This window comes from Melanerpes formicivorus, unplaced genomic scaffold (genome assembly GCF_026170545.1).
Source record: "Melanerpes formicivorus ecotype bairdi unplaced genomic scaffold, bMelFor1.0.p_v2 SCAF_96, whole genome shotgun sequence".
NCBI classification, from domain to species: domain Eukaryota; kingdom Metazoa; phylum Chordata; class Aves; order Piciformes; family Picidae; genus Melanerpes; species Melanerpes formicivorus.
Window position 1 is genome coordinate 795238 of NW_027142448.1, and position 22412 is coordinate 817649.

The 22412-nt window shown below is 51.9% G+C and overlaps 1 protein-coding gene across 1 annotated transcript in view; it reads right to left on the bottom strand.

Annotated features, from left to right (window-relative positions):
- Positions 1-22412, bottom strand: part of A2ML1 (alpha-2-macroglobulin like 1) — a 47653-nt gene that overhangs the window by 2329 nt on the left and 22912 nt on the right. The window contains exons 18-35 of the mRNA XM_068166034.1: positions 21512-21626; positions 18210-18435; positions 17965-18091; positions 16229-16350; positions 14885-14939; positions 14312-14395; positions 11805-11981; positions 11583-11664; positions 9895-10051; positions 8938-9012; positions 7494-7656; positions 6030-6244; positions 5687-5902; positions 5450-5574; positions 5050-5140; positions 2634-2702; positions 649-751; positions 490-531 (exon numbers count right to left, since the gene is read on the bottom strand). Of these exons, the coding sequence (XP_068022135.1) occupies positions 491-531; positions 649-751; positions 2634-2702; positions 5050-5140; positions 5450-5574; positions 5687-5902; positions 6030-6244; positions 7494-7656; positions 8938-9012; positions 9895-10051; positions 11583-11664; positions 11805-11981; positions 14312-14395; positions 14885-14939; positions 16229-16350; positions 17965-18091; positions 18210-18435; positions 21512-21626 (2243 nt within the window). The 3' untranslated portion in view covers position 490. The remainder of the gene's footprint in view (positions 1-489; positions 532-648; positions 752-2633; positions 2703-5049; positions 5141-5449; positions 5575-5686; positions 5903-6029; positions 6245-7493; positions 7657-8937; positions 9013-9894; positions 10052-11582; positions 11665-11804; positions 11982-14311; positions 14396-14884; positions 14940-16228; positions 16351-17964; positions 18092-18209; positions 18436-21511; positions 21627-22412) is intronic.

The window sequence follows — 22412 nt, forward strand, 5'->3', positions numbered from 1 at the left end:
CCTGTATCACTGCATGGGGTTGCTGTGGCCAATGTGCAGCACCCAGCACTTGGAGAAGTGCCAGATCCTCTTTCTATCTGCATATACTCTCCCTGCTGATTGCCATCCTCCTTCCCATAGATCATAGAATCATCTTGGTTGGAAAAGACCTTTAAGGTCATTGACTCCAACCATTATCCAACTCTACCAAGGCTGGTGTTAAACCACATCCTTCAGCACCACATCTCTGGGTCTTTGAAACACCTCCAGGGGAGGGGATTCAGCCACCTCCCTGGGGAGCCTGTTGCAGTGTTTGGGAACCCTTTTGGTGAAGAGGTTTCCTCTAACAGCCAACCTAAACCTCCCCTGGTGGACCTTGAGGCCATTTAATCTTGTCCTATCACTTGTTATTAGGGAGGAGATGCCAACACTGCCAGTCTTTGCTTACATTCCTTCTCTCCTCTCTGAGCCCCACCATTTCCTGGTGTCACACAGAGACTTACAGCCTACCTCAACTGCAGACAGCGCTGTATTCCACCGAGGCATGCTCCTCTGCAAAAGGGAAGGAGGCAGACAGTTACACAGGGAAGAATGCTCAATGTCTTTTCCTAGTCAGGGAATGAGGAACCCAGCTCCCAGCCCCAGAGCAGGAGGAAACCTGCAACCCACCTGGCTGGTAGTAATCATAGACTCTGACACTGGCTGGCTTCAGGTTCCTCACAGGAATTACTTCATCCAGGTGCAGAATGAAAGTCTGAGATTCATCACTGAGCTTGTGTAGATGGAGAGAAATCAGCAAGGAATGGGAGAAAGAAGTCATTGCATCTTCCCTAGCTTGAATGTCTTCCTGCACTAAGTCTCTCTAATGCCTTAGAGGTTCTAGAGATGAAGTGTGAGGGACAGCACGTGCTCAGCCAACGGCAGTGAAATAGGGCAGCCTGCCTTTACCCACAGTGCTACACACAATTCTCTTTCTCCATGCCCAGTGCAGTCCTGAACTTCACACAGAGCTCTCCCTGTCCTCTTGCTGGGCCAGGTGCAATGCTTTTATTAGAATAAACCTTTATTAGAATAAACCAAACCAGGTTGGAAGAGACCTTCAAGATCATCGCGTCCAACCCATCAACCAATCCAACCCACCTAAACAACTAACCCATGGCACCAAACACCCCATCAAGTCTCCTCCTGAACACCTCCAGTGATGGTGACTCCACCACCTCCCTGGGCAGCACATTCCAATGGGCAATCACTCTCTCTGTGTAAAACTTCCTCCTAACATCCAACCTGAACCTCCCCTGGTGCAGCCTGAGACTGTGTCCTCTTGTTCTGGTACTGGCTGCCTGGGAGAAGAGACCAACCTCTGCCTGGCTACAACCTCCCTTCAGGTAGTTGTAGAGAGTGATAAGGTCACCCCTGAGTCTCCTCTTCTCCAGGCTAAGCAACCCCAGCTCCCTCAGCCTCTCCTCACAGGGCTGTGTTCCAAACCCCTCACCAACTTTGTTGCTCTTCTCTGGACTCATTCCAGCAACTCAACCTCCTTCCTAAACTGAGGGGCCCAGAACTGGACACAGGACTCAAGGTGTGGCCTAACCAGTGCAGTGTACAGGGGCAGAATGACCTCCCTGCTCCTGCTGGCCACACTCTTCCTGATGCAGGCCAGGATGCCATTGGCCCTCTTGGCCGCCTGGGCACACTGCAGGCTCATGTTCAGCCTACCATCAACCAGTACCCTCAGGTCCCTCTCTGCCTGGCTGCTCTCAGCCACTCTGACCCCAGCCTGTAGCACTGCATGGGGTTGTTGTGGCCAATGTGCAGCACCTGGCACTTGGATGTGTTCAATCTCCTGCCCTTGGACTCTGCCCATCTGTCCAGCCTGTCCAGGTCCCTCTGCAGAGCCTCTCCACCCTCCAGCAGATCAACTCCTGCCCCCAGCTTGGTGTCATCTGCAAATTTACTGATGATGGACTCAATGCCCTCATCCAGATCATCAATGAAGATGTTAAAGAGCACAGGGCCCAGCACTGATCCCTGGGGCACACCACTGGTGCCTGGCTGCCAGCTGGCTGTGGCACCATTCACCACCACTCTCTGGGCTCAGCCTCCAGCCAGTTCCTAACCCAGCTCAGAGTGCTGCTGTCCAAGCCAGGGGCTGACAGCTTGGCCAGGAGTTTGCTGTGGGGGATGGTGTCAAAGGCCTTGCTGCAGTCCAGGCAGACCACATCCACAGCCTGCCCCACATCCAGCAGGCAGTCACCTGATCATAGAAGGAGATCAGGTTGGTCAGGCAGGACCTGCCCTTCCTAAATCCATGCTGGCTGGGCCTGATCCCTTGGCCATCCTGTAAGTGCTGTGTGATTGCACTCAGGATGACCTGTTCCATGATCTTGCCTGGCACTGAGGTCAGGCTGACAGGCCTATAATTCCCTGGCTCATCCATCCGGCCCTTCTTATGGATGGGCACCACGTTGGCCAGCTTCCAGTCCTCTGGGACCTCGCCAGTGAGCCAGGACTGCTGGAAAATTATGGAGAGTGGCTTGGCCAGCTCATCTGCCAGCTCTCTCAGCACCCTAGGATGGATCCCATCTGGTCCCATGGACTTGTGGGGATCCAAGCTCTAAGGAGAGTTCCAACCACCTCCTCATGTTCCCACATACCTTCTCCAGATAAATGTAGACCACATCAGCTTTCACTTCCAGTTTCTTAATGATGCTTCTCTGCTCCAGCTGGGAAAGGAGACAACAACACAAGGAAATCTGTCAATACTTTCCTTAGGGCCTCCTGACCTGAGGGACTCACTGTTGGTCTAAATCATAGAAGAGCTGAGGTTGGAAAGACCTCCAAGATCAAGTCCAAGGGTCAACCCAACACCACCATGCCCAATAAACCATGTCCTGAAGTGCCATGTCTACACTTGTTTTGAACACCTCCAGGGATGGTGACTCTGTTCCTTCCCTGGGAAACCTGTTGCAAGGTTTGACCACTCTCTCAGCAAAGAGAATGTTCCTAATATCCAATCTAAAGCTCCCAACCTGAGGCCATTTCCTCTCATTCTATTGCTAGGTACTCAAGATAAGAGACCAACACCAACCTTGCTCCAGCTGCCTTTCAGGGAGTTGTACAGAGCAAGGGGGTCTCCCCTCAGCCTCCTCTTCTCCAGGCTAAACAATGCCAGTTCCCTCAGCTGCTCCTCATGAGACCTTTCTCCAAAGCATCACTGAAGGGGTGGTGTTGAGATGTACTTCATGTGGAACTGTATCTTTCTCATGCATGACTGGGTTGGACTAGATACATTCAACAAGTCCAAGTGCCAGGGGCTGCACTTTGGCCACAGCAACCCCATGCAGAGCTACAGGCTGGGGTCAGAGTGGCTGAGAGCTGCCAAACAGAGAGGGACCTGGGGGTGCTGATCGACACCCACCTGAATATGAGCCAGCAGTGTGCCCAGGTGGCCAAGAGGGCCAATGGCATCCTGGCCTGCATCAGGAACAGTGTGGCCAGCAGGAACAGGGAAGTCATTGTGCCCTGTACTCTGCATTGGTTAGGCCACACCTTGAGTCCTGTGTCCAGTTCTGGGCCCCTCAGTTTAAGAAGGACATTGAGAGACTTGAAGGTGTCCAGAGAAGGGCAACAAGGCTGGTGAGAGGCCTTGAGCACAGCCCTGAGAGGAGAGGCTGAGGGAGCTGGGGTTGCTTAGCCTGGAGAAGAGGAGGCTCAGGGGTGACCTCATTGCTCTCTACAACTACCTGAAGGGTGGTTGTGGCTGGGAAGGGGTTGGTCTCTTCTCCTAGGCAAGCAGCACCAGAACAAGAGGACACAGTCTCAAGCTGTGCCAGGGGAGGTTTAGACTCGAGGTGAGGAGAAAGTTCTTCACTGAGAGAGTCATTTGTCATTGGAATGTGCTGCCCAGGGAGGTGGTGGAGTCCCCATCCCTGGAGGTGTTCAAGAGTGGATTGGATGTGGCACTTGGTGCCATGGTCTAGTCATGAGGTCTTTGTTGATAGGTTGGACTATATGATCCTCGAGGTCCTTTCCAACCTAAGTTATACTGTGATACTGTGATACTGTGATACTTTTGAAGGTCCCTTTCAACACAATCATTCAGGTTGGACTTGGTGATCCTTGAGGTCTCTTCCAACCTTGGTGATTCTATGATTCTATTATAAGGGGTTTAGTGGTTGTATATGTGGTGGAGTCTCCTGGATATCCCTTGTGAGCATTTCAGGAATCAACTATCATAGAATCAATACGGTTGGGAAAGACCTCAGAGATCATCAGGTCCAACCTATCACCCAACACCTCAGGACTACTAAACTATGGCACCAAGTGCCACAGCCAATCCCCTTTTGAACACCTCCTGTGCTGTCTCTTCAGTTAGAGCAACCTTAGCTTCCCCTCTGGGGACAGAAGGTCATGGGAACAGCATATAGGACCTCATGCACTGGTTAGCAAAGAGGAGCAGGCAGCAGTAAAGATTCTTCTGATCTCATTTTCCTAACTGCTAGACAGTTCTGAAAGACCTAAGTGCTGTCCAAATTACCAATCTTTCAGTTTGATGGCTTAATGGAAGAGAAACAAAACACAGCACACCATTTTGGCTGGAACTGGAGTCTTTAAGATGTCTTGTCTTAGAATTTCTGCCAGACAAATCCTGGCACCCATCAGCACATTTTGGTCCTGGCCCAAAGCAGAGTGGTGTCAGTGGGAGAGGCTGAGCCCTGACCTCCTATAGTAAACCCTTGTGAGGCCTGTATGGAAATGAGAGGTTTGGATTCAGTTGCAAAGGGGTCCCTGCTAGTTTAGTTACCTCATGGCTTGAGTGGTTGGCCATTGGGATGTGCTGCCCAGGGAGGTGCTGGAGTCACCATCCCTGGAGGTGTTGAAGAGGGGATTGGATGTGGCACTTGGAGCCATGGTTTAGTTAGTCCTGAGGTGTTGGGTGACAGGATGGACTTGATCTCTGAGGTCTTTTCCAACCTTATTGACTCTGTGATTCTGCACATCTCCCAACAGGAGCAAGCAAGTAGCACCCATTCACCACAGCCACTTCTCTTCTTATTGCAAAGTCCTTACCAGCATCCTAGATCTGGGAGCCAGGATAAACCCAGACAGCAGGGAGACCTCCACAATCACCATGTTGGATGTGACTCTGCTCCCAATGTAGCTGAAGAAGAAGCAGTCAGAGGGTCTGAGTCTGGAGAATAGTGACCTTCCAGCCATCTTCCCCCCCATCACCATACCCTGTGTCCAGGACTCTGAGACAGGCTGGGGACTAGGGACACAGCAGCCACTGCTCCCTCTTGCAAGAGGTAGCCAGCACCTTCCTTCCCCACCACCTCCACCTACTAAATTCACCCCCTGTCCTTTTTCCCCCCATGTGCCAAGTGTCTTCATTGCAGCCCTGAGGCTGCCACAGCTGCTGTCCTCAAGCACAGGAGGTCTTCCTGGAGGAGGAAACAACCCTAGGGGTCACCTGGCAAGGATGCTGACGGTGAGGACACGTGCATTGGCCTGGCTGCAGTTGGTCAGCTCGGTGTTGACGTTCAGAGTGAAGGTCACAGCGGCCTGCTGGGGACGCTCGTGGTACCTCAGCACTACCTGCAGGGTGAGGGCCAGGAAGGGGAAAGACATGCCAGGTGTGAACTCATGCTGGGAGGAGAGGCAGAGCCCTCCACCTCTCCTCTCTCCCACGCTTGTCCCACCACCTTACCTGAGTCAAGACACAGCTGCTGCCATGGACCTGCAGCAGGAAGCTGCCTTTGACCTCTGTCAGTGCTGCCTGCTGCACCAGAAATCGGTTCTGGCGGCTGACTTGGAAGGACTTCTCAAAGCCCCTCTGGGACTTCACCCTCACAAGTGCCTGGCTTGATGTGCTGAATGTCCTTGCTGCATATTTAGCTAAGGCTTGCAAGGCCACAACTGTGTCCTAGAGAGAGAGAGAGAGTGAGGCAGTCACTCCTCTGAAAGTACCAGCTCCAGTGAAGCTGACACGGAGCAGGGAGGCCTCAAGAGAACTCCTCCTGCCAACAAAGTCCACAGGGAGATGTTTTTACCTGGGTGGAGGCAAATCCCCCATAGGCATTCTGCTGCTGGCTCAGCCATGCCACAATCCCAGCTGCAGTTGCCATGTCTCCTCCATGCACCCGTGGCTTAGACAGGTATGCCAGCAGCACATAGGCTGTCAATTCTATGTCCACTGACTGAGTATCAGGCCAGAAGTTTGTGGAAGCTGGGGAGCTTGGCTTGGGACTCCAGTGGATTTGTCCTCCTGCAGAAGGAAAGGGAGAATACAGGCTCTGTGGGCAGGACATAGAATCATGGAAACACAGAATCACAGGATCATTTTGGTTGGAAAAAATCTTTAAGATCATGATTAAATGTACCAAGCCTGGTGCTAACCTATGGCCCTCAGCACCACATCTCTGTGTCTTTTAAACACCTCCAGAGACAGGGGTTCAACCACCTCTGGGGATGGGGATCCTACCACTCCTGCAGGGAGCCTTTCCCAGTGTTTGAGAACCCTTTCCACAAGGAAGTTTTTACTAGCTTCCAACCTAAAACTCCCCTTGTGCAACGTGAGACCATCCCCTCTTGTTTCATTGTTTGGTACCAGGGAGAGGAGACCAACAGCCACCTCACTACAACCTCTTTGTGAGGGAGTTGCAGAGAGCCTCCTTCTCTGCAGACTAAACAACCCCAGTTTGCCTCAGCTGCTTCTCACACAACCTGTTCTCTAGACCCTTCACCAGCTTTGTTGCCCTTCACTGGACCTGCTCAGCACCTTAATGTCCTACTTGTAGTGAGGGGTCTGAAACTGAACACAAGGTGTGGCCTCAGAAGTGCTGAGTCCAGGGGCACAATCACTTCCATGGTCCTGCTGGGTATTCCTGATACAGGCCAGGATGCTGTTGGCCACCTTGGCCTCTCAGGCACACTGCTGGCTCATGATCAGCCAGCTGTCAATCACTGCATCAATAAGGTTGGAAAAGACCTCAGAGATCATCAAGTCCAACCTGTCACCCCACACCTCATGACTGCCTAAATCATGGCACCAAGTGCCACATCCAATCCCTTTTTGAACACCTCCAGGGATGGTGACTCCACCATCAACACCCCCAGGTCCTTTTCTGTTGAGCATCTTTCCAGCCACTCTTCCCCAGGCCTGGAGCATTGCACAGGGTTGACATATCTGAGGGTTCACAGGAAAAAAAAGCAAACAACCCCAGCATGCTTTCAGGGCTTCTTCAGCTCCTTCCCTGTACTTAGGCCAGGATCACTTTCTTACCTCATCTTAGCACACAGATTCCTACCTCCTTCCTCCGAGCTCCTCACTTTGGGCTGAGCAAATTCATTCTGGTAAGCCACCCTTGCAGCCTGTATTGGAGCCCCACAGGGCAGCTGCAGCACACACACACACCAGGCACACGTGCAGCATTTATGATCCCTGTAGCTGGGCACACATTCATCCAGTGCCTAGCAAGTGAAGGAGAAGCATTAACCCAGCCAGCAGTCAGCACCTGATTTGATGGCTTGTTCCTCCAGTTTGTACAGCAGCTCCTGGGTGGTCTCATAGTCCCCAGCCAGGGCAAAAGCATAGGCCAGTATGGCTTCTGTGTAGATGTTTGTGACATTGTGAACCGCCTGCTGCAGGCAGCGGAGAGTGGCCTGCATCATCTTGCTCTGCAGTGGGAGAAGAGACACAAGCCAAGCTCTGACAGGGTGACAGCAGAGGGCAAGGGAGCTCATCCCAGGGAGCTGGACTAGGCCTTCCTGAGGCAGCTGCACTTCCTTGAGAAAACATGCAACACAGCCCCAGCAGGAGCTGGGAACCATAGCTGCCAAGCTGTCAGGTCTACAGCACTACCTCTTTTAAGGACTGACTTAGGATTATGCAGTCATTAAGATTGGAAAAGACCTCCAAGATCATCAAATGCAGCCATCAACCCAACACCACCATGCCCACAGTGCCTTCCTGGGCATCCTGTTCCAATCTCAGAATGGAATGGAATGGAATGGAATGGAATGGAATGGAATGGAATGGAATGGAATGGAATGGAATGGAATGGAATGGAATAGACCAGACCAGGTTGGAAGAGACCTTCAAGATCACCACGTCCGACCTATCATCCAACACCACCTAATCAACTAACCCATGGCACCAAGCACCCCACCAAGTCTGCTCCTGAACACCTCTAATGATGGTGACTCCACCACCTCCCTAGGCAGCCCATTCCAATGGGCAATCACTCTCTCTGTGTAGAACTTCCTCCTGACCTCCAGCCTAAACCTCCCCTGGCACAGCCTGAGACTGTGTCCTCTTGTTCTGGTGCTGGTTGCCTGGGAGAAGAGACCAACCTCTGCCTGTCTACAACCTCCCTTCAGGTAGTTGTAGAGAGCAATAAGGTCACCCCTGAGCCTCCTCTTCTCCAGGCTAAGCAACCCCAGCTCCCTCAGCCTCTCCTCACAGGGCTGTGCTCCAAACCCCTCACCAGCTTTGTTGCCCTTTGACCACTCTTTCAGTAAAAAGTTGTTTCCTAACATCCAGCCTAAACCTCCTCAGGCACAACTTGATCTTATCTTCTCTCTTCCTCTCAACTGGCAGAAGAGATCTGTACTCACCTTATTCCAGCCTCCCTTCAGGGAGTTGCTAGAGAGTGAAAGCCTCATTTTCTCTAGATAAAACAATGTCAGTTCCCTTAGCTGTTCCTCACAAGTCCTGTTCTCCAGACCCCTCACAGCTTCATTGCCCTTATCTGGACCCTCTCCAGCACCTCCATGTCTTTCTTGAAGAGAGGGGCCCAAAACTGAATACTGAACACAGTCTAGCCAAACACTGTCTCCCTCCCAGCAGCTGTAGGACCAGGACCTGTTCCTGGCCTCGAGTACAGCAGCATGACAAAGCATGGCAGTGCCCAGGTGTGGGAGGGCAGGGCAGAGCAGGGGGGAGTGCAGCGTGCTCACCTTCAGCGGCTGACCCAGCTCCAGCAGTGCTGCAGCGATGTAGGCACCCAGGGAGACTTCATCATCCGTGCTGCCCTGTGAAGGGGATGTGTCTTTCACTCTCCAGGTGGTGCTTGGAGAGCACAGGCCAGAAGGAAAAGCAGTCCTTCCACATTTCCCACCCCATACCCTGCTCTTTTTAAGGCTGGTTGCATGTGTTTCAGGAGAGGCTTTCCAGAATCCTTTGGGATCCCACAGTATCACAGTCTCACAGTATCACTAAGGCTGGAAGAGACCTCGAGGATCATCAAGTCCAACCTGTCACCACAGACCTCATGACTAGACCATGGCACCAAGTGCCACATCCAATCCCCTCTTGAGCACCTCCAGGGATGGGGACTCCACCACCTCCCTGGGCAGCACATTCCAATGGCTAACAACTCTCTCTGGGAAGAACTTTCTCCTCACCTCCAGCCTAAACTTCCCATGGCACAGCTTATTCTGGTGCTGGTTACCTGGGAGAAGAGACCAACTCCCACCTGGCTACAACCACCCCTCAGGTAGTTGTAGAGAGCAATGAGGTCACCCCTGAGCCTCCTCTTCTCCAGGATAAACAACCCCAGCTCCCTCAGCCTCTCCTCACAGAGCTGTGCTCAAGGCCTCTCCCCAGCCTTGTTGCCCTTCTCTGGACAGCTTCAAGTGTCTCAATGTCCTTCTTAAACTGAGAGGCCCAGAACTGGGCACAGTCTTTTGCTGTCACAACATCAAAGTATCATAGTATCAGTCAGGGTTGGAAGGGACCACAAGGATCATCTAGTTCCAACCCCCCTGCCATGGGCAGGGACACCCCACACTACATCAGCCTGGCCACAGCCTCATCCAGCCTGGGCTTAAACACTTCCAGGGACAGGGCCTCAACCACCTCCTTGGACAACCCATTCCAGGGCCACTCCCCAGCCTGGCTTGGTCCTCATTTACCTTAAGGGAGGAGTGAAAGAGGCTTCCTTTGGTGGCAAAGCAGCCACTGGGGAGCTGTTTTTGCTCTAGCCAGCGCAGGGCATCCTGGATGTTCTTTTCATCTACATAGATGTATTTTCTGGCTTGGCCAAAACTTTTGACTACAAAAGCTGTCAGCCTAGAAAAAGGACAAATTGTGAGACAAATAGGAGCACATAAGGGCAAAGAGAATCACAGAGTCACAGCCTGGTAGAGGGTGGAAGGGACCTCCAGAAGCCATCTAGTCCAACCCCACTGCTGGAGCAGGTTTGCCTAGAGCAGGCTGTGCAGGTTTTGACAATCCCCTGAAAGCCAAAGGCCCCTGGAGCTTGTCCTTGAAGTTAGTACTGACAGAGTGGGGTGCCAAAAAAAGAGAATCATTTTCCTACAGAATGGCAACTTAAAAGTGGGAAAATGGTCCACAGGACCCAAGTGGCTCCTCTCCCTCAGCACTGATCCACAAATGTACCACTCACGTACTACAGCTTTACCCAGCTCTTTCACAGGTGACAAATCTTTGACCCCTTCTAATTCAACTCATTGCACTTCATGTCCCCCAAATACATAGAATAGAATAGAATAGAATAGAATAGAATAGTATAGAATAGAATAGAATAGAATAGAATAGAATAGAATAGAATAGAATAGAATAGAATAGAATAGAATAGAATAGAATTAACCAGGTTGGAAAAGACCTCAGAGATCATCAAGTCCAACCTATCACCCAACACCATCTGATCAACTAAACCATGGCACTAAGTGCCTCAGCCAGGCTCTTCCTAAACACCTCCAGGGATGGTGACTCCACCACCTCCCTGGGCAGCACATTCCAGTGGCCAATCTCTCTTTCTGGGAAGAATTTCTTCCTAACATCCAGCCTAAACCTCCCCTGGCACAGCTTGAGACTGTGTCCTCTTGTTCTGGTGCTGCTTGCCTGGGAGAAGAGACCAACCCCCTCCTGGCTACAACCTCCCTTCAGGTAGTTGTAGAGAGCAATGAGGTCTCCCCTGAGTCTCCTCTTCTCCAGGCTAAGCAACCCCAGCTCCCTCAGCCTCTCCTCACAGGGCTGTGCTCCAGACCCCTCCCCAGCTTTGTTGCCCTTTTCTGGACACCTTCCAGCAAGTCAACCTCCTTCCTAAACTGAGGAGCCCAGAACTGCACACAGGACTCAAGGTGTGGCCTAACAGGGGCAGGAACAGTCTTAAACACTTTTTTTTTGCTTCCTCACTTCCTTTCTCCATTCCTCCCAGCCAGACACCACAGGGTCAAGCTGAGCCAATGCAGCTCTTTCAGACACTTCCAGTCAATGCCTTCCTTGGGCAGATCTTCCCTGATCTTCATGCAGTCAGTCTGTATCCCTCATGGCTACCAAGACACCACCAGCAGTACCTTGTGTTGTCTATAGGGCAACAACAGGGCCACAGAGACAACAAATGGACCTTCCACCCTTTGTGATGGCATCTTTGGGGTTCCACTTGTCAAGGAATTCTACTCTCCTTCCTCACTGTTTTTTCAGGTGGCTCAGGTCCCTCAATTTGTCTCCCTGCCAGAGAGCTGCTGGGTTCTCCATCCCAAAGAAGGAACACACATCCTACCAGCTTTTGCAGAACCATTAGCTGCTGTAGGCCAGACAAGAAAACTGAGGAGTGAGGGATACCTGCTGTGCTTACCAAGTGTTCCCTTCCCCATCTTGCTGCCCAAACACACTGTACGACCCAGCTCTGTGCCTATAAAGGAGCTGCATCTGATACCCTGGGGAGATGGGAACAGCCATTAATGCAGGACAGACACAACAAGGAGCCAACATTGACAAAGTAAGTGCAAAAGCAAGAGCTGTGGGAAGGTTGGGTATGAGGGGAGGCAGAGGAGCCAGGTGGGGCTGCTGTACTTGCCGTTGCGCAGGAACCCTCTGGCCCTCTCCTTGATCTCAGGGGTCAGCTGCCTCGTCTTCTCCAGGTACTGCAGCACATAGACAACAGGGGCAAACAGCACCATGTTCTGCTCCCCACAGCCAAGGGGCATCTGCACCAGGTGGTTCAGGTTCTGCAGTGCCAGCCCCATGAGGTCACCTACCCAAGGGTGTAAGAAACAAAGCAAGCATAGTGTGATTTGAGGAGCTCCTCAGGGAGTACCAGTGCTTTGCCTCAGAATCACAGGGGAGGTTTAGGCTGGAGGTGAGCAGAAAGTTCTTCACAGGGAGAGTAATTGGCCACTGGAATGTGCTGCCCAGGGGGGTGGTGGAGTCCCCATCCCTGCAGGTGCTCAAGAGGGGATTGGATGTGGCACTTGGAGCCATGGTTTAGTAGTCATGAGGTGCTGGGTGACAGGTTGGACTTGATGATCTCTGAGGTCTTTTCCAACCTTATTGATTCTATGATTCTAGTCAGATGGTGTCAGAGTGTCCATATTTCCTCAAGCCAGCCACTCTCTGCTCCAAAGTCCTAGCTAGAAAAATAAGGATTATTCTCTTCTGCAGATTAGTTTTCCCATGAAAGCCTAAGTGCTAAAAAATCAGAAGGCCTGGTGTTGCCAAACCTTGCAGGGAATGCACACAGCATCCTCTCTATGGAACAGTTTTGTGTGGATACCCTGACACCACCACTAAGTGTATTGGGTTTGGCTGAGCTGGAGTTAATTCTTCTCACAGCATCCTCCTAGCTGTGTTTTGCAGCAGCAGCAGATGACACAGCAGTGTTTTGGCTACTGCTGAACAAGTATCCAGGCTGTGTTCTTCTAACATCTCCTGCCCCAAGAGTATGCTGAGGGGTGGGCAAGATCTTGGGAGGAGACACAGCTGAGGCAGCTGAGCCAGACTGGCCAAAGGGGTATCACAGTATCACAGTGTCACCAAGGTTGGAAGAGACCTTGAGGATCACCAAGTCCAACCTATCAACACAGACCTCATGACTAGACCATGGCACCAAGTGCCACATCCAATCCCCTCTTGAACACCTCCAGGGATGGGGACTCCACCACCTCCCTGGGCAGCACATTCCAATGGCTAACTCTCTCAGTGAAGAACTTTCTCCTCACCTCAAGTCTAAACCTACCCTGGCACAGCGTGAGACTGTGTCCTCTTGTTCTGGTGCTGCTTGCCTGGGAGAAGAGACCAACCCCTTCCTGGCTACAACCTCCCTTCAGGTAGTTGTAGAGAGCAATGAGGTCTCCCCTGAGCCTCCTCTTCTCCAGGCTAAGCAACCCCAGCTCCCTCAGCCTCTCCTCACAGGGCTGTGCTCAAGGCCTCTCCCCAGCTTTGTTGCCCTTCTCTGGACACCTTCAAGTCTCTCAATGTCCTTCCTAAACTGAGGGGCCCAGAACTGGACACAGGACTCAAGGTGTGACCTAAACAATGCAGAGTACAGGGCAGAATCGCCTCCCTGCTCCTGCTGGCCACACTGTTCCTGATGCAGGCCAGGATGCCATTGGCCCTCTTGGCTGCCTGGGCACACTACTGGCTCATGTTTAGGCAGCTGTCAATCAGCACCCCCAGGTCCCTCTCTGTTTGGCAGCTCTCAGCCACTCTGATCCCAGCCTGTAGCTCTGCATGGGGTTGTTGTGGCCAAAGTGCAGCCCCTGGCACTTGGATTTGTTGAATGCCATCCTGTTGGACTCTGCCCATCTGTCCAGCCTGGCAGGGTCCCTCTGCAGAGCCCTTCTGTCCTCTAGCAGACCAACATCTGCTCCCAGCTTGGTGTCATCTGCAAACTTGCTGTTGACTGACTCAATCCCCTCATCCAGATCATCAATAAAGATATTGAACAGGATGGGGCCCAGCACTGATCCCTGGGGCACACCACTGGTGCCTGGCTGCCAGCTGGCTGTGGCACCATTCACCACCACTCTCTGGGCTCAGCCTCCAGCCAGTTCCTAACCCAGCTCAGAGTGCTGCTGTCCAAGCCAGGGGCTGACAGCTTAGCCAGCAGTTTGCTGTGGGGGATGGTGTCAAAGGCCTTGCTGAAGTCCAGGCAGACCACATCCACAGCCTGCCCCACGTCCACCAGACAGTATTCCATGCTGTATGACATCAGCTCAGATATAAGAATGAAGTGAAAGAAGGAAGGGGGTTGGGAATCCACCCATGGTATCTGTCCCCCAAAGGAAGCATTAAGAGTATAGAGCCCTGCCGACCATCGTGCCGCTGTCGGGAAGCAGAGGCTCACAGCTCTCTCTGCTTTTGCCTCTCTGTGACCTGTCACTTGTGCTTATCATTGTAATTAAATTGCTGCTATCTTATAGCTGGCTTCTCTTTTATTTTCCCTTCTCCCCTGTCCATCTAAGGGGGAGTGATAGAGCAGCTTTGGTGGGCATTTGGCACCTAGCCGGGGCCAATCCACCACACTGAATGAAGCCTTGCTGATCTCTAAGCTCAGTCAGTGAGCCCACAAGAGAAATCACTCACCTGAGATGGAAATGGAAGCACTGGCAGATCCCTTCACTGCACTGTCAGGGAGGTGAAGGGACACAGGCTCTTCAGATATGCTTCCTGGCAACAACAGGATTGAAGTGGTGCATGAAGAATCAAGCCAGATGGATCTAACCAGAACAAGAAGACTGGCACAGATAAACAGGACTCTGCCCACATTCCATTCACATACATTGCTCCCTAGAGTCTCTCTCCATCTCCATCAGCAGGAAACTTCAGATAGGAAGAGATGGGAGAGCTGCTGGCCAGGCTGAGGGCTGACTGAGCTGCAAGGCTCAGTTCACTGTGCTACACAAACCTTACAGCTCATTGGCACTTGGCAGGTGGACATCCTGCTGCAGGGACAGGGTGGGAGGGTTGGAGCCCTTCTCCCTGGTTTAGCAGGACAGCACATGTGGGAGTGAGAGCTCTTCTCTGTCTAACAGGAAGTGACATTTCTTATGTGAAAAACACCTTGAAAACCTTCTTTCATCAGACCTCTCACAGCCTAGTCCTGATCTCAGGTCTAGTCATTTCAGCCTGCAGAACACATTCAAACTGTCCACATACCTCCTCTGGGGCACAGAAGGGAGCTGTAGGACTTCTCCACTAAGACACCTTCTGGCTGCCAGGGCAGGAACATGCACATGGGACAGAAGAAACAAGAACAGAGACCAAGTTCCCAAACAGCACTAAAAAGTCAAAGTTCAGGTCTGAATTCAGTTAGTTAATGCTCAGGCTGTGAGACATTCCATCCTCCTCACCTGAGGCAGGTGTGCACTGAGGCCATGTGCTTGAGAGAGCAAGAGCAAGCCTGAGGGACAGGGCTTTCTGCTCAATCAGCATGTGGTCATGTGGAATGGGTGATGGAGCTGGGAAACGTACAGGGGGCAACACAGACATGATGGGGAAACACAGACATGATGGGGAAACACAGACCTTGATGGGGAAACACAGAGTTTGATGGGGAAACACAGAGTTTGATGGGGAAAACACAGACCTTGGTGGGGAAAACACAGACCTTGATGGGGAAACACAGACCTTGATGGGGAGAACACAGATATGATGGGGAAACACAGACATGATGGGGAAAACACAGACCTTGATGTGGAAAACACAGACCTTGATGTGGAAAACACAGACCTTGATGGGGAAACACAGACCTTGATAGGGAGAACACAGACCTTGATGGGGAAAACACAGACATGATGGGGAAAACACAGACCTTGATGGGGAGAACACAGACCTTGATGGGAAAACACAGACCTTGATGGGGAAAACACAGACATGATGGGGAAACACAGACCTTGATGTGGAAAACACAGACCTTGATGGGGGAAACACAGACCTTGATGGGGGAAACACAGACCTTGATGGGGAAACACAGACCTTGATAGGGAGAACACAGACCTTGATGGGGAAAACACAGACATGATGGGGAGAACACAGACCTTGATGGGGGAAACACAGACCTTGATGGGGAAACACAGACATGATGGGGAGAACACAGACCTTGATGGGGGAAACACAGACCTTGATGGGGAAACACAGACCTTGATGGGGAAACACAGACAGGATGGGGAAAACACAGACCTTGATGGGGAAATACAGATATGATGGGGAAACACAGACATGATGGGGGAAACACAGACCTTGATGGGGAAAACACAGACCTTGATGATCCTTGAGGTCTTTTGCTACCTTATTGGTTCCATGATGTGTGGAAGCAGCTCTGAAAAGACTACAGCAAGAAGGGAATCTGGTTGGCTAAGTCCTGAGGGGACTAAAGCGAACTGAGGCACAGCCTGGGTATGCTAGTGCTGGACAGAGCATGAGGAGATTCAGCCAAGATCAGTCTCCCTACACCCAGGGGCAGGGCTACTTGAAGAGAAAAACGAGCCTGCTTGTACTGACCCGGACCAGTAAGTGTTTGAGCAGTGTATGCCTCCTCCTCAGGGCAGCTGGCAGGGGCCTCCTGCCTCCACACCAGGGCGTGGATTCCAGCACCTCTGTCCGCACTGTGATGTTCACAGTCCCTAGCAAAGAAATGGAACAAGAGGCTGCCTCCTGCAACTTAGGCCAAATGCAGTCAGCCTGATGAGAGTGGTCTGAGGTGCTTTGGGTGGCTGTGGGGGGTTTGGAACACAAGCCCTATGAGGAGAGGCTGAGGGAGCTGGGGTTGCCTAGCGTGGAGAGGAGGAGACTCAGGGGAGACCTCATTGCTGTCTACAACTAATTGAAGGGAAGTTGTAGACAGGCAGAGGTTGGTCTCTTCTGCCAGGCAACCAGCACCAGAACAAGAGGACACAGTCTCAGGCTGTGCCAGGGGAGGTTTAGGCTGGATGTTAGGAAGAAGTTCTACACAGAGAGAGTGATTGCCCACTGGATTGGGCTGCCCATGGAGGTGGTGGAGTCACCATCACTGGAGGTGTTCTGGAGGAGACTTGATGGGGTGCTTGGTGCCATGGGTTAGTTGATTAGGTGGTGTTGGATGATAAGTTGGACACGATGATCTTGAAGGTCTCTTCCAACCTGGTCTATTCTACTCTACTCTACATCTATTCTATTCTATTCTATTCTATTCTATTCTATTCTATTCTATTCTATTCTATTCTATTCTATTCTATTCTATTCTATTCTATTCCATTCCATTCCATTCCATTCCATTCCAATGAGTCCAACCATTACCTAGCCCTACCGAGGCTGGTACTAAACCATGTCCTTCTGCACCACCTGAAGGGAGGTTGTAGCCAGGTGGGGGTTGGTCTCTTCTCCCAGGCAACCAGCACCAGAACAAGAGGACACAGTCTCAAGCTGTGCCAGGGGAGGTTTAGGCTGGAGGTTAGGAAGAAGTTCTACACAGAGAGAGAGATTGCCCATTGGAATGTGCTGCCCAGGGAGGTGGTGGAGTCACCATCACTGGAGGTGTTCAGGAGGAGACTTGATGGGGTGCTTGGTGCCATGGGTTAGTTGATTAGATGGTGTTGGGTGATAGGTTGGGCTTGATGATATCAAAGGTCTCTTCCAACTTGGTTAATTCTATTCTATTCTATTCTATTCTATTCTATTCTATTCTATTCTATTCTATTCTATTCTATTCTATTCTATTCCATTCTATTCTATTCTACTCCATTCCATTCCATTCCATTCCATTCCGCTACCTCTCTGCCTCTTTGAAACACCCCCAGGGACAGGGATTCAACCTTCTCCCTGGGGAGCCTATTCCAGTGTTTGAGCACCCTTTCAGTGAAGAACTTTCTTCTAATATCCAATCTAATGCCTTGTGAAGTCTAACCTCACCGAGCTACCTATGACTGTAACAACAGAAGGTCTAGCAGCGCCTTGGACACTGCTGTATATGAAGGACAGCACTCACAATACATTTTCCAACCCACATCCACCCACAGCCCCTTCCTCCCCAGCTGGTCCCACAACCTTCAGGGGTTCTCCATGCCACCCATCCTGTTCCTGCCCTCTCTAATGAGCCTAAGTAGGAAGGAAGCAGACAAAATGGGTCACATGCTTCAACCACTGAGACTAAATTCCCGGATCCAGAGGAGCCAAGGTTCTGGCAACCCCTGTGTGTCTCCCACTCCCTCTCAGTTCAGTTCTTGGGTTTCCAATCTCCACTCCTATTTCTGCTGCCATACCCAGCTGGACTGCTGTCACGTTCCATATGAAGGTCTTGGACTCCTCTGCACACAGACACTCCTTGTCCCTGCAGGTCCGGCATGGCTCCAGCTGGAGCTCTGAAGATTTAGCCAGGCTCACATGGATCTGAGGGAGTAACAGATGCAAGTGAGAGACTGCCCAGCTCAGAAGGGATGGTCTGGCACAAGGCACTCTAGAACTGGATGGCATGGCAGGTCTGGCAGCCTGTGGCGCAGGCACACACCTGTATGCACTGCTGCAAGTAGCTGAAGACAGTAGCTTTCAGTGTGAAGGTCTCCCCTTGGATAACAGAGTGTGGCAGTGTCACATCCACAAAGAAGGACTGGACTGTTCTGAAGCTTATGGTGGGGGCAAGGCCAAATCCCCTCCCAGTCAAGCAGAATGTCTTCACTTTCCACTCTGTGGTAGCATCAGGTGCTGTGATGAGGACACTGCTGCTGCTGTTGGAGCTGAGGGGAAGAGAAGACCTGCATGAAGAAATTCATCCTGCCCCACAGCAAGGGGGAGGGCTCATGGCTGTCAGTGACCAAGGCTATGCAGGTCCTCATGCTTGGATCAGCCTCTGTTACAGTACCAGTTAAACCACAGCATGGCTCAGGTTGGATGTGACATCAGAGATCATCTACTCCAAGCTCCCCACAATGGCCAGGGACACCTCTCAACTAGACTCAGCTGCTCAAGGCCTCATCCAGCCTGGCCTTCAACACTCTCCAACCTGATCTCCTTCTACGATCAGGTGACCCATCTGATGGATGTGGGGCAGGCTGTGGATGTGGTCTGCCTGGACTTCAGCAAGGCCTTTGACACCATCCCCCACAGCAAATTCCTGGCTAAGCTCTCAGCCCCTGACTTGGACAGCAGCACTCTGAGCTGGGTTAGGAACTGGCTGGAGGCTGAGCCCAGAGAGTGGTGGTGAATGGTGCCACAGCCAGCTGGCAGCCAGGCTCCAGTGGTGTGCCCCAGGGATCAGTGCTGGGCCCTGTGCTCTTTAACATCTTCATTGATGATCTGGATGAGGGGATTGAGTCAGTCATCAGCAAGTTTGCAGATGACACCAAGCTGGGAGCAGATGTTGGTCAGTTAGAGGACAGAAGGGCTCTGCAGAGGGACCTCGACCAACTGGACAGATGGGCAGAGTCCAACAGGATGGCATTCAACAAGTCCAAGTGCCAGGGGCTGCACTTTGGCCACAACAACCTCATGCAGAGCTACAGGCTGGGGTCAGAGTGGCTGAGAGCTGCTGAAGAGAGAGGGACCTGGGGGTGCTGATTGACAGCTGCCTGAACATGAGCCTGCAGTGTGCCCAGGTGGCCAAGAAGGCCAATGGCATCCTGGCCTGCATTAGGAATAGTGTGGTCAGCAGGAGCAGGGAACTCATTGTGCCCTGTACTCTGCATTGGTTAGGCCACACCTTGAGTCCTGTGTCCAGTTCTGGGCCCCTCAGTTTAAGAAGGACATTGAGAGACTTGAATGTGTCCAGAGAAGGGCAACAAGGCTGGGGAGAGGCCTTGAGCACAGCCCTGTGAGGAGAGGCTGAGGGAGCTGGGGATGCTTAGCCTGCAGAAGAGGAGGCTCAGGGGAGACCTCATTGCCCTCTACAACTACCTGAAGGGTGGTTGTAGCCAGGAAGGGGTTGGTCTCTTCTCCCAGGCAACCAGCACCAGAACAAGAGGACACAGTCTCAAGCTGTGCCAGGGGAAGTTTAGGCTGGAGGTGAGGAGAAAGTTCTTCACTGAGAGAGTCATTCATCATTGGAATGTGCTGCCCAGGGAGGTGGTGGAGTCCCCACCCCTGGAGGTGTTCCAGAGGGGATTGGATGTGGCACTTGGTGCCATGGTCTAGTCATGGGGTCTGTGTTGATAGGTTGGACTCGAAGATCCTCGAGGTCCTTCCCAACCTAAGTTATACTGTGATACTGTGATACTCCCAGGGAGGAGGCAGCCACAACCTCCCCAGCCAGCCTGTTCTAGAGTCTCAGCACCCTCCTACTGAAGAACTTCTTCCTCAGCTCCAGTCTAACCCTGCTCTCCCTCAGCTTCAAACCATTCCCCCTTGTCCTGTCTCTAGACAGCCTCATGAAAAGTCCCTCTGCAGCCTTCCTGCAGGATCCCTTCAGCTATTGCAAGGCAGCTCTGAGGTGCCCCTGGAGTCTTCCGTAGGTTGAACCACCCCAGCTGCCTGACAACCCCAGGGTTATTGTGCAACAACAAAGACATTGAGTAACTTTCCTACCGGTTAGTCCTGCTCCAGTGGCTCACAGCAAAGCAGCTTTCAGTTATTTTGTGCTCTAAAGTCATAAAACCCCTCATTGTATGGCATAAAACCAACCTGATGGCTCTACAACCTGCTCCTGAGCAAGATGCTGCCCAAGCATTCCAGCTCAGGGCACTCAGTCTACAGCATAGTGTCATGACAAGGAGCATGCAGGACTTGATCTGTTAGAGGGTAGGAGAGCTCTGCAGAGGGACCTGGACAGGCTGGACAGATGGGCAGAGGCCAAGGGCAGGAGATTGAACACATCCAAGTGCCAGGTGCTGCACATTGGCCACAACAACCCCATGCAGTGCTACAGGCTGGGGTCAGAGTGGCTGAGAGCAGCCAGGCAGAGAGGGACCTGGGGGTGCTGGTTGATGGTAGGCTGAACATGAGCCAGCAGTGTGCCCAGGTGGCCAAGAAGGCCAATGGCATCCTGGCCTGCATCAGGAACAGTGTGGCCAGCAGGAGCAGGGAAGTCATTGTGCCCCTGTACACTGCACTGCTTAGGCCACACCTTGAGTCCTGTGTCCAGTTCTGGGCTCCTCAGTTTAGGAAAGAGGTTGAGTTGCTGGAAGGTGTCCAGAGAAGGGCAACAAAGCTGGGGAGGGGTCTGGAGCACAGCCCTGTGAGGAGAGGCTGAGGGAGTTGGGGTTGCTTAGCCTGGAGAAGAAGAGGCTCAGGGGAGACCTCATTGCTGTCTCCAGCTACCTGAAGGTGGAGGTTGGTCTCTTCTCCCAGGCAACCAGCACCAGAACAAGGGGACACAGTCTCAAGCTGTGCCAGGGGGGGTTTAGGTTGGATGTTAGGAAGAAATTCTTCCCAGAAAGAGAGATTGGCCATTGGAATGTGCTGCCCAGGGAGGTGGTGGAGTCACCATCCCTGGAGGTTTTTAGGAAGAGCCTGGATGAGGCACTTGGTGCCATGGTTTAGTTGATTAGATGGTGTTGGGTGATAGGTTGGACTCAGTCTTTTCCAATCTGGCTCATTCTATTCTATTCTATTCTATTCTATTCTATTCTATTCTATTCTATTCTATTCTATTCTATTCTTCTGCTGAGTGCTGATTCAGCAGTCTTTACCTGAACATTGTACCATCAAGGACTAGCAATCTCTCTGGTGCTGAGAAGCTAATGGAGTGTTTCCCAAAGTCTGCAGAGAGGATACTTGGTGATTTGGTATTGAAATGTGTTTGGTTTCTCTAAACCTGAAAGTCATCCAAGAGTCTAAAGGGATCATCCTTCTGTCCATTTGTAGCCTGGCACCACTTACCCAACAGAGAACAGATTCCAGATCCAAGGTTCAGGGACATAGTGGTGATGTCTTCTGTGAGCTGCAAACTGGGGATGTTCCTTAATAATTCTCTGGTCTTCTGTAGAAGGCAGCCCTGGATAAAGGAATGGGAGTCCCACCAGAGTGGGTGAGGTGAACCCTGGCAATGATAGACAGCCTTGCACCAGGGCAAGAAATACAGCATTGCAGTAAGAGAGACATGGGAGTGCCTGGCAAACACAAGGAAGTGAGCTGATTTGATAGGAAAGGGAAGGCAGGAAGGGCAAAGAGAGTGGTAACAGGAGAAGCAGCTGGCAGTGAGCTGATTGCAAGGTTTCCAGGATCTGGTCAGACAAGCCTCTTGTGGACTTAGCACCAGAGTTGGTGCTAGGAGGCTGGGGACATTCAGAAAGTGTTTTCAGTCAGTGCTTCCATAATTCTGTGAACAGCAGCACTGTTTGCTTCTCTGCAGAAAACTCACAGCCCCCTGCAAGCAATGGTTTCAGTGTCAGCAGGCATCAGATCCATCTTACTGTGATGGCCTAGTGCAAAGGGGTGCCAGAGCACCTGATCAGGCTGCCCAGAGATGCTGTGGAGTGTCCTTCCCTGGAGACTTCCAGAACCCTCCTGGACACATTCTTGTGCAGGCTGCTCTTGGTGACCCTGCTCTAGCAGGACAGTTGGACTAGAGTATCACCAGAGCTCCTTTCCAGCTCCTACCAGTTTATGACACAGCTGGGACATAGAGGAAGGAAGTGATTGTCCCTGCAGCCACAGGCAGGGACAGAAGGCAAGTTTCAGCATAGTCACTGGGAAACAGATCCTAGCCTACATTTGGCTTTGTCTGTGGCAGGAAAATGAACACCACTCTGTCATGCCAGAGAACAGCCAGGCAGTGACA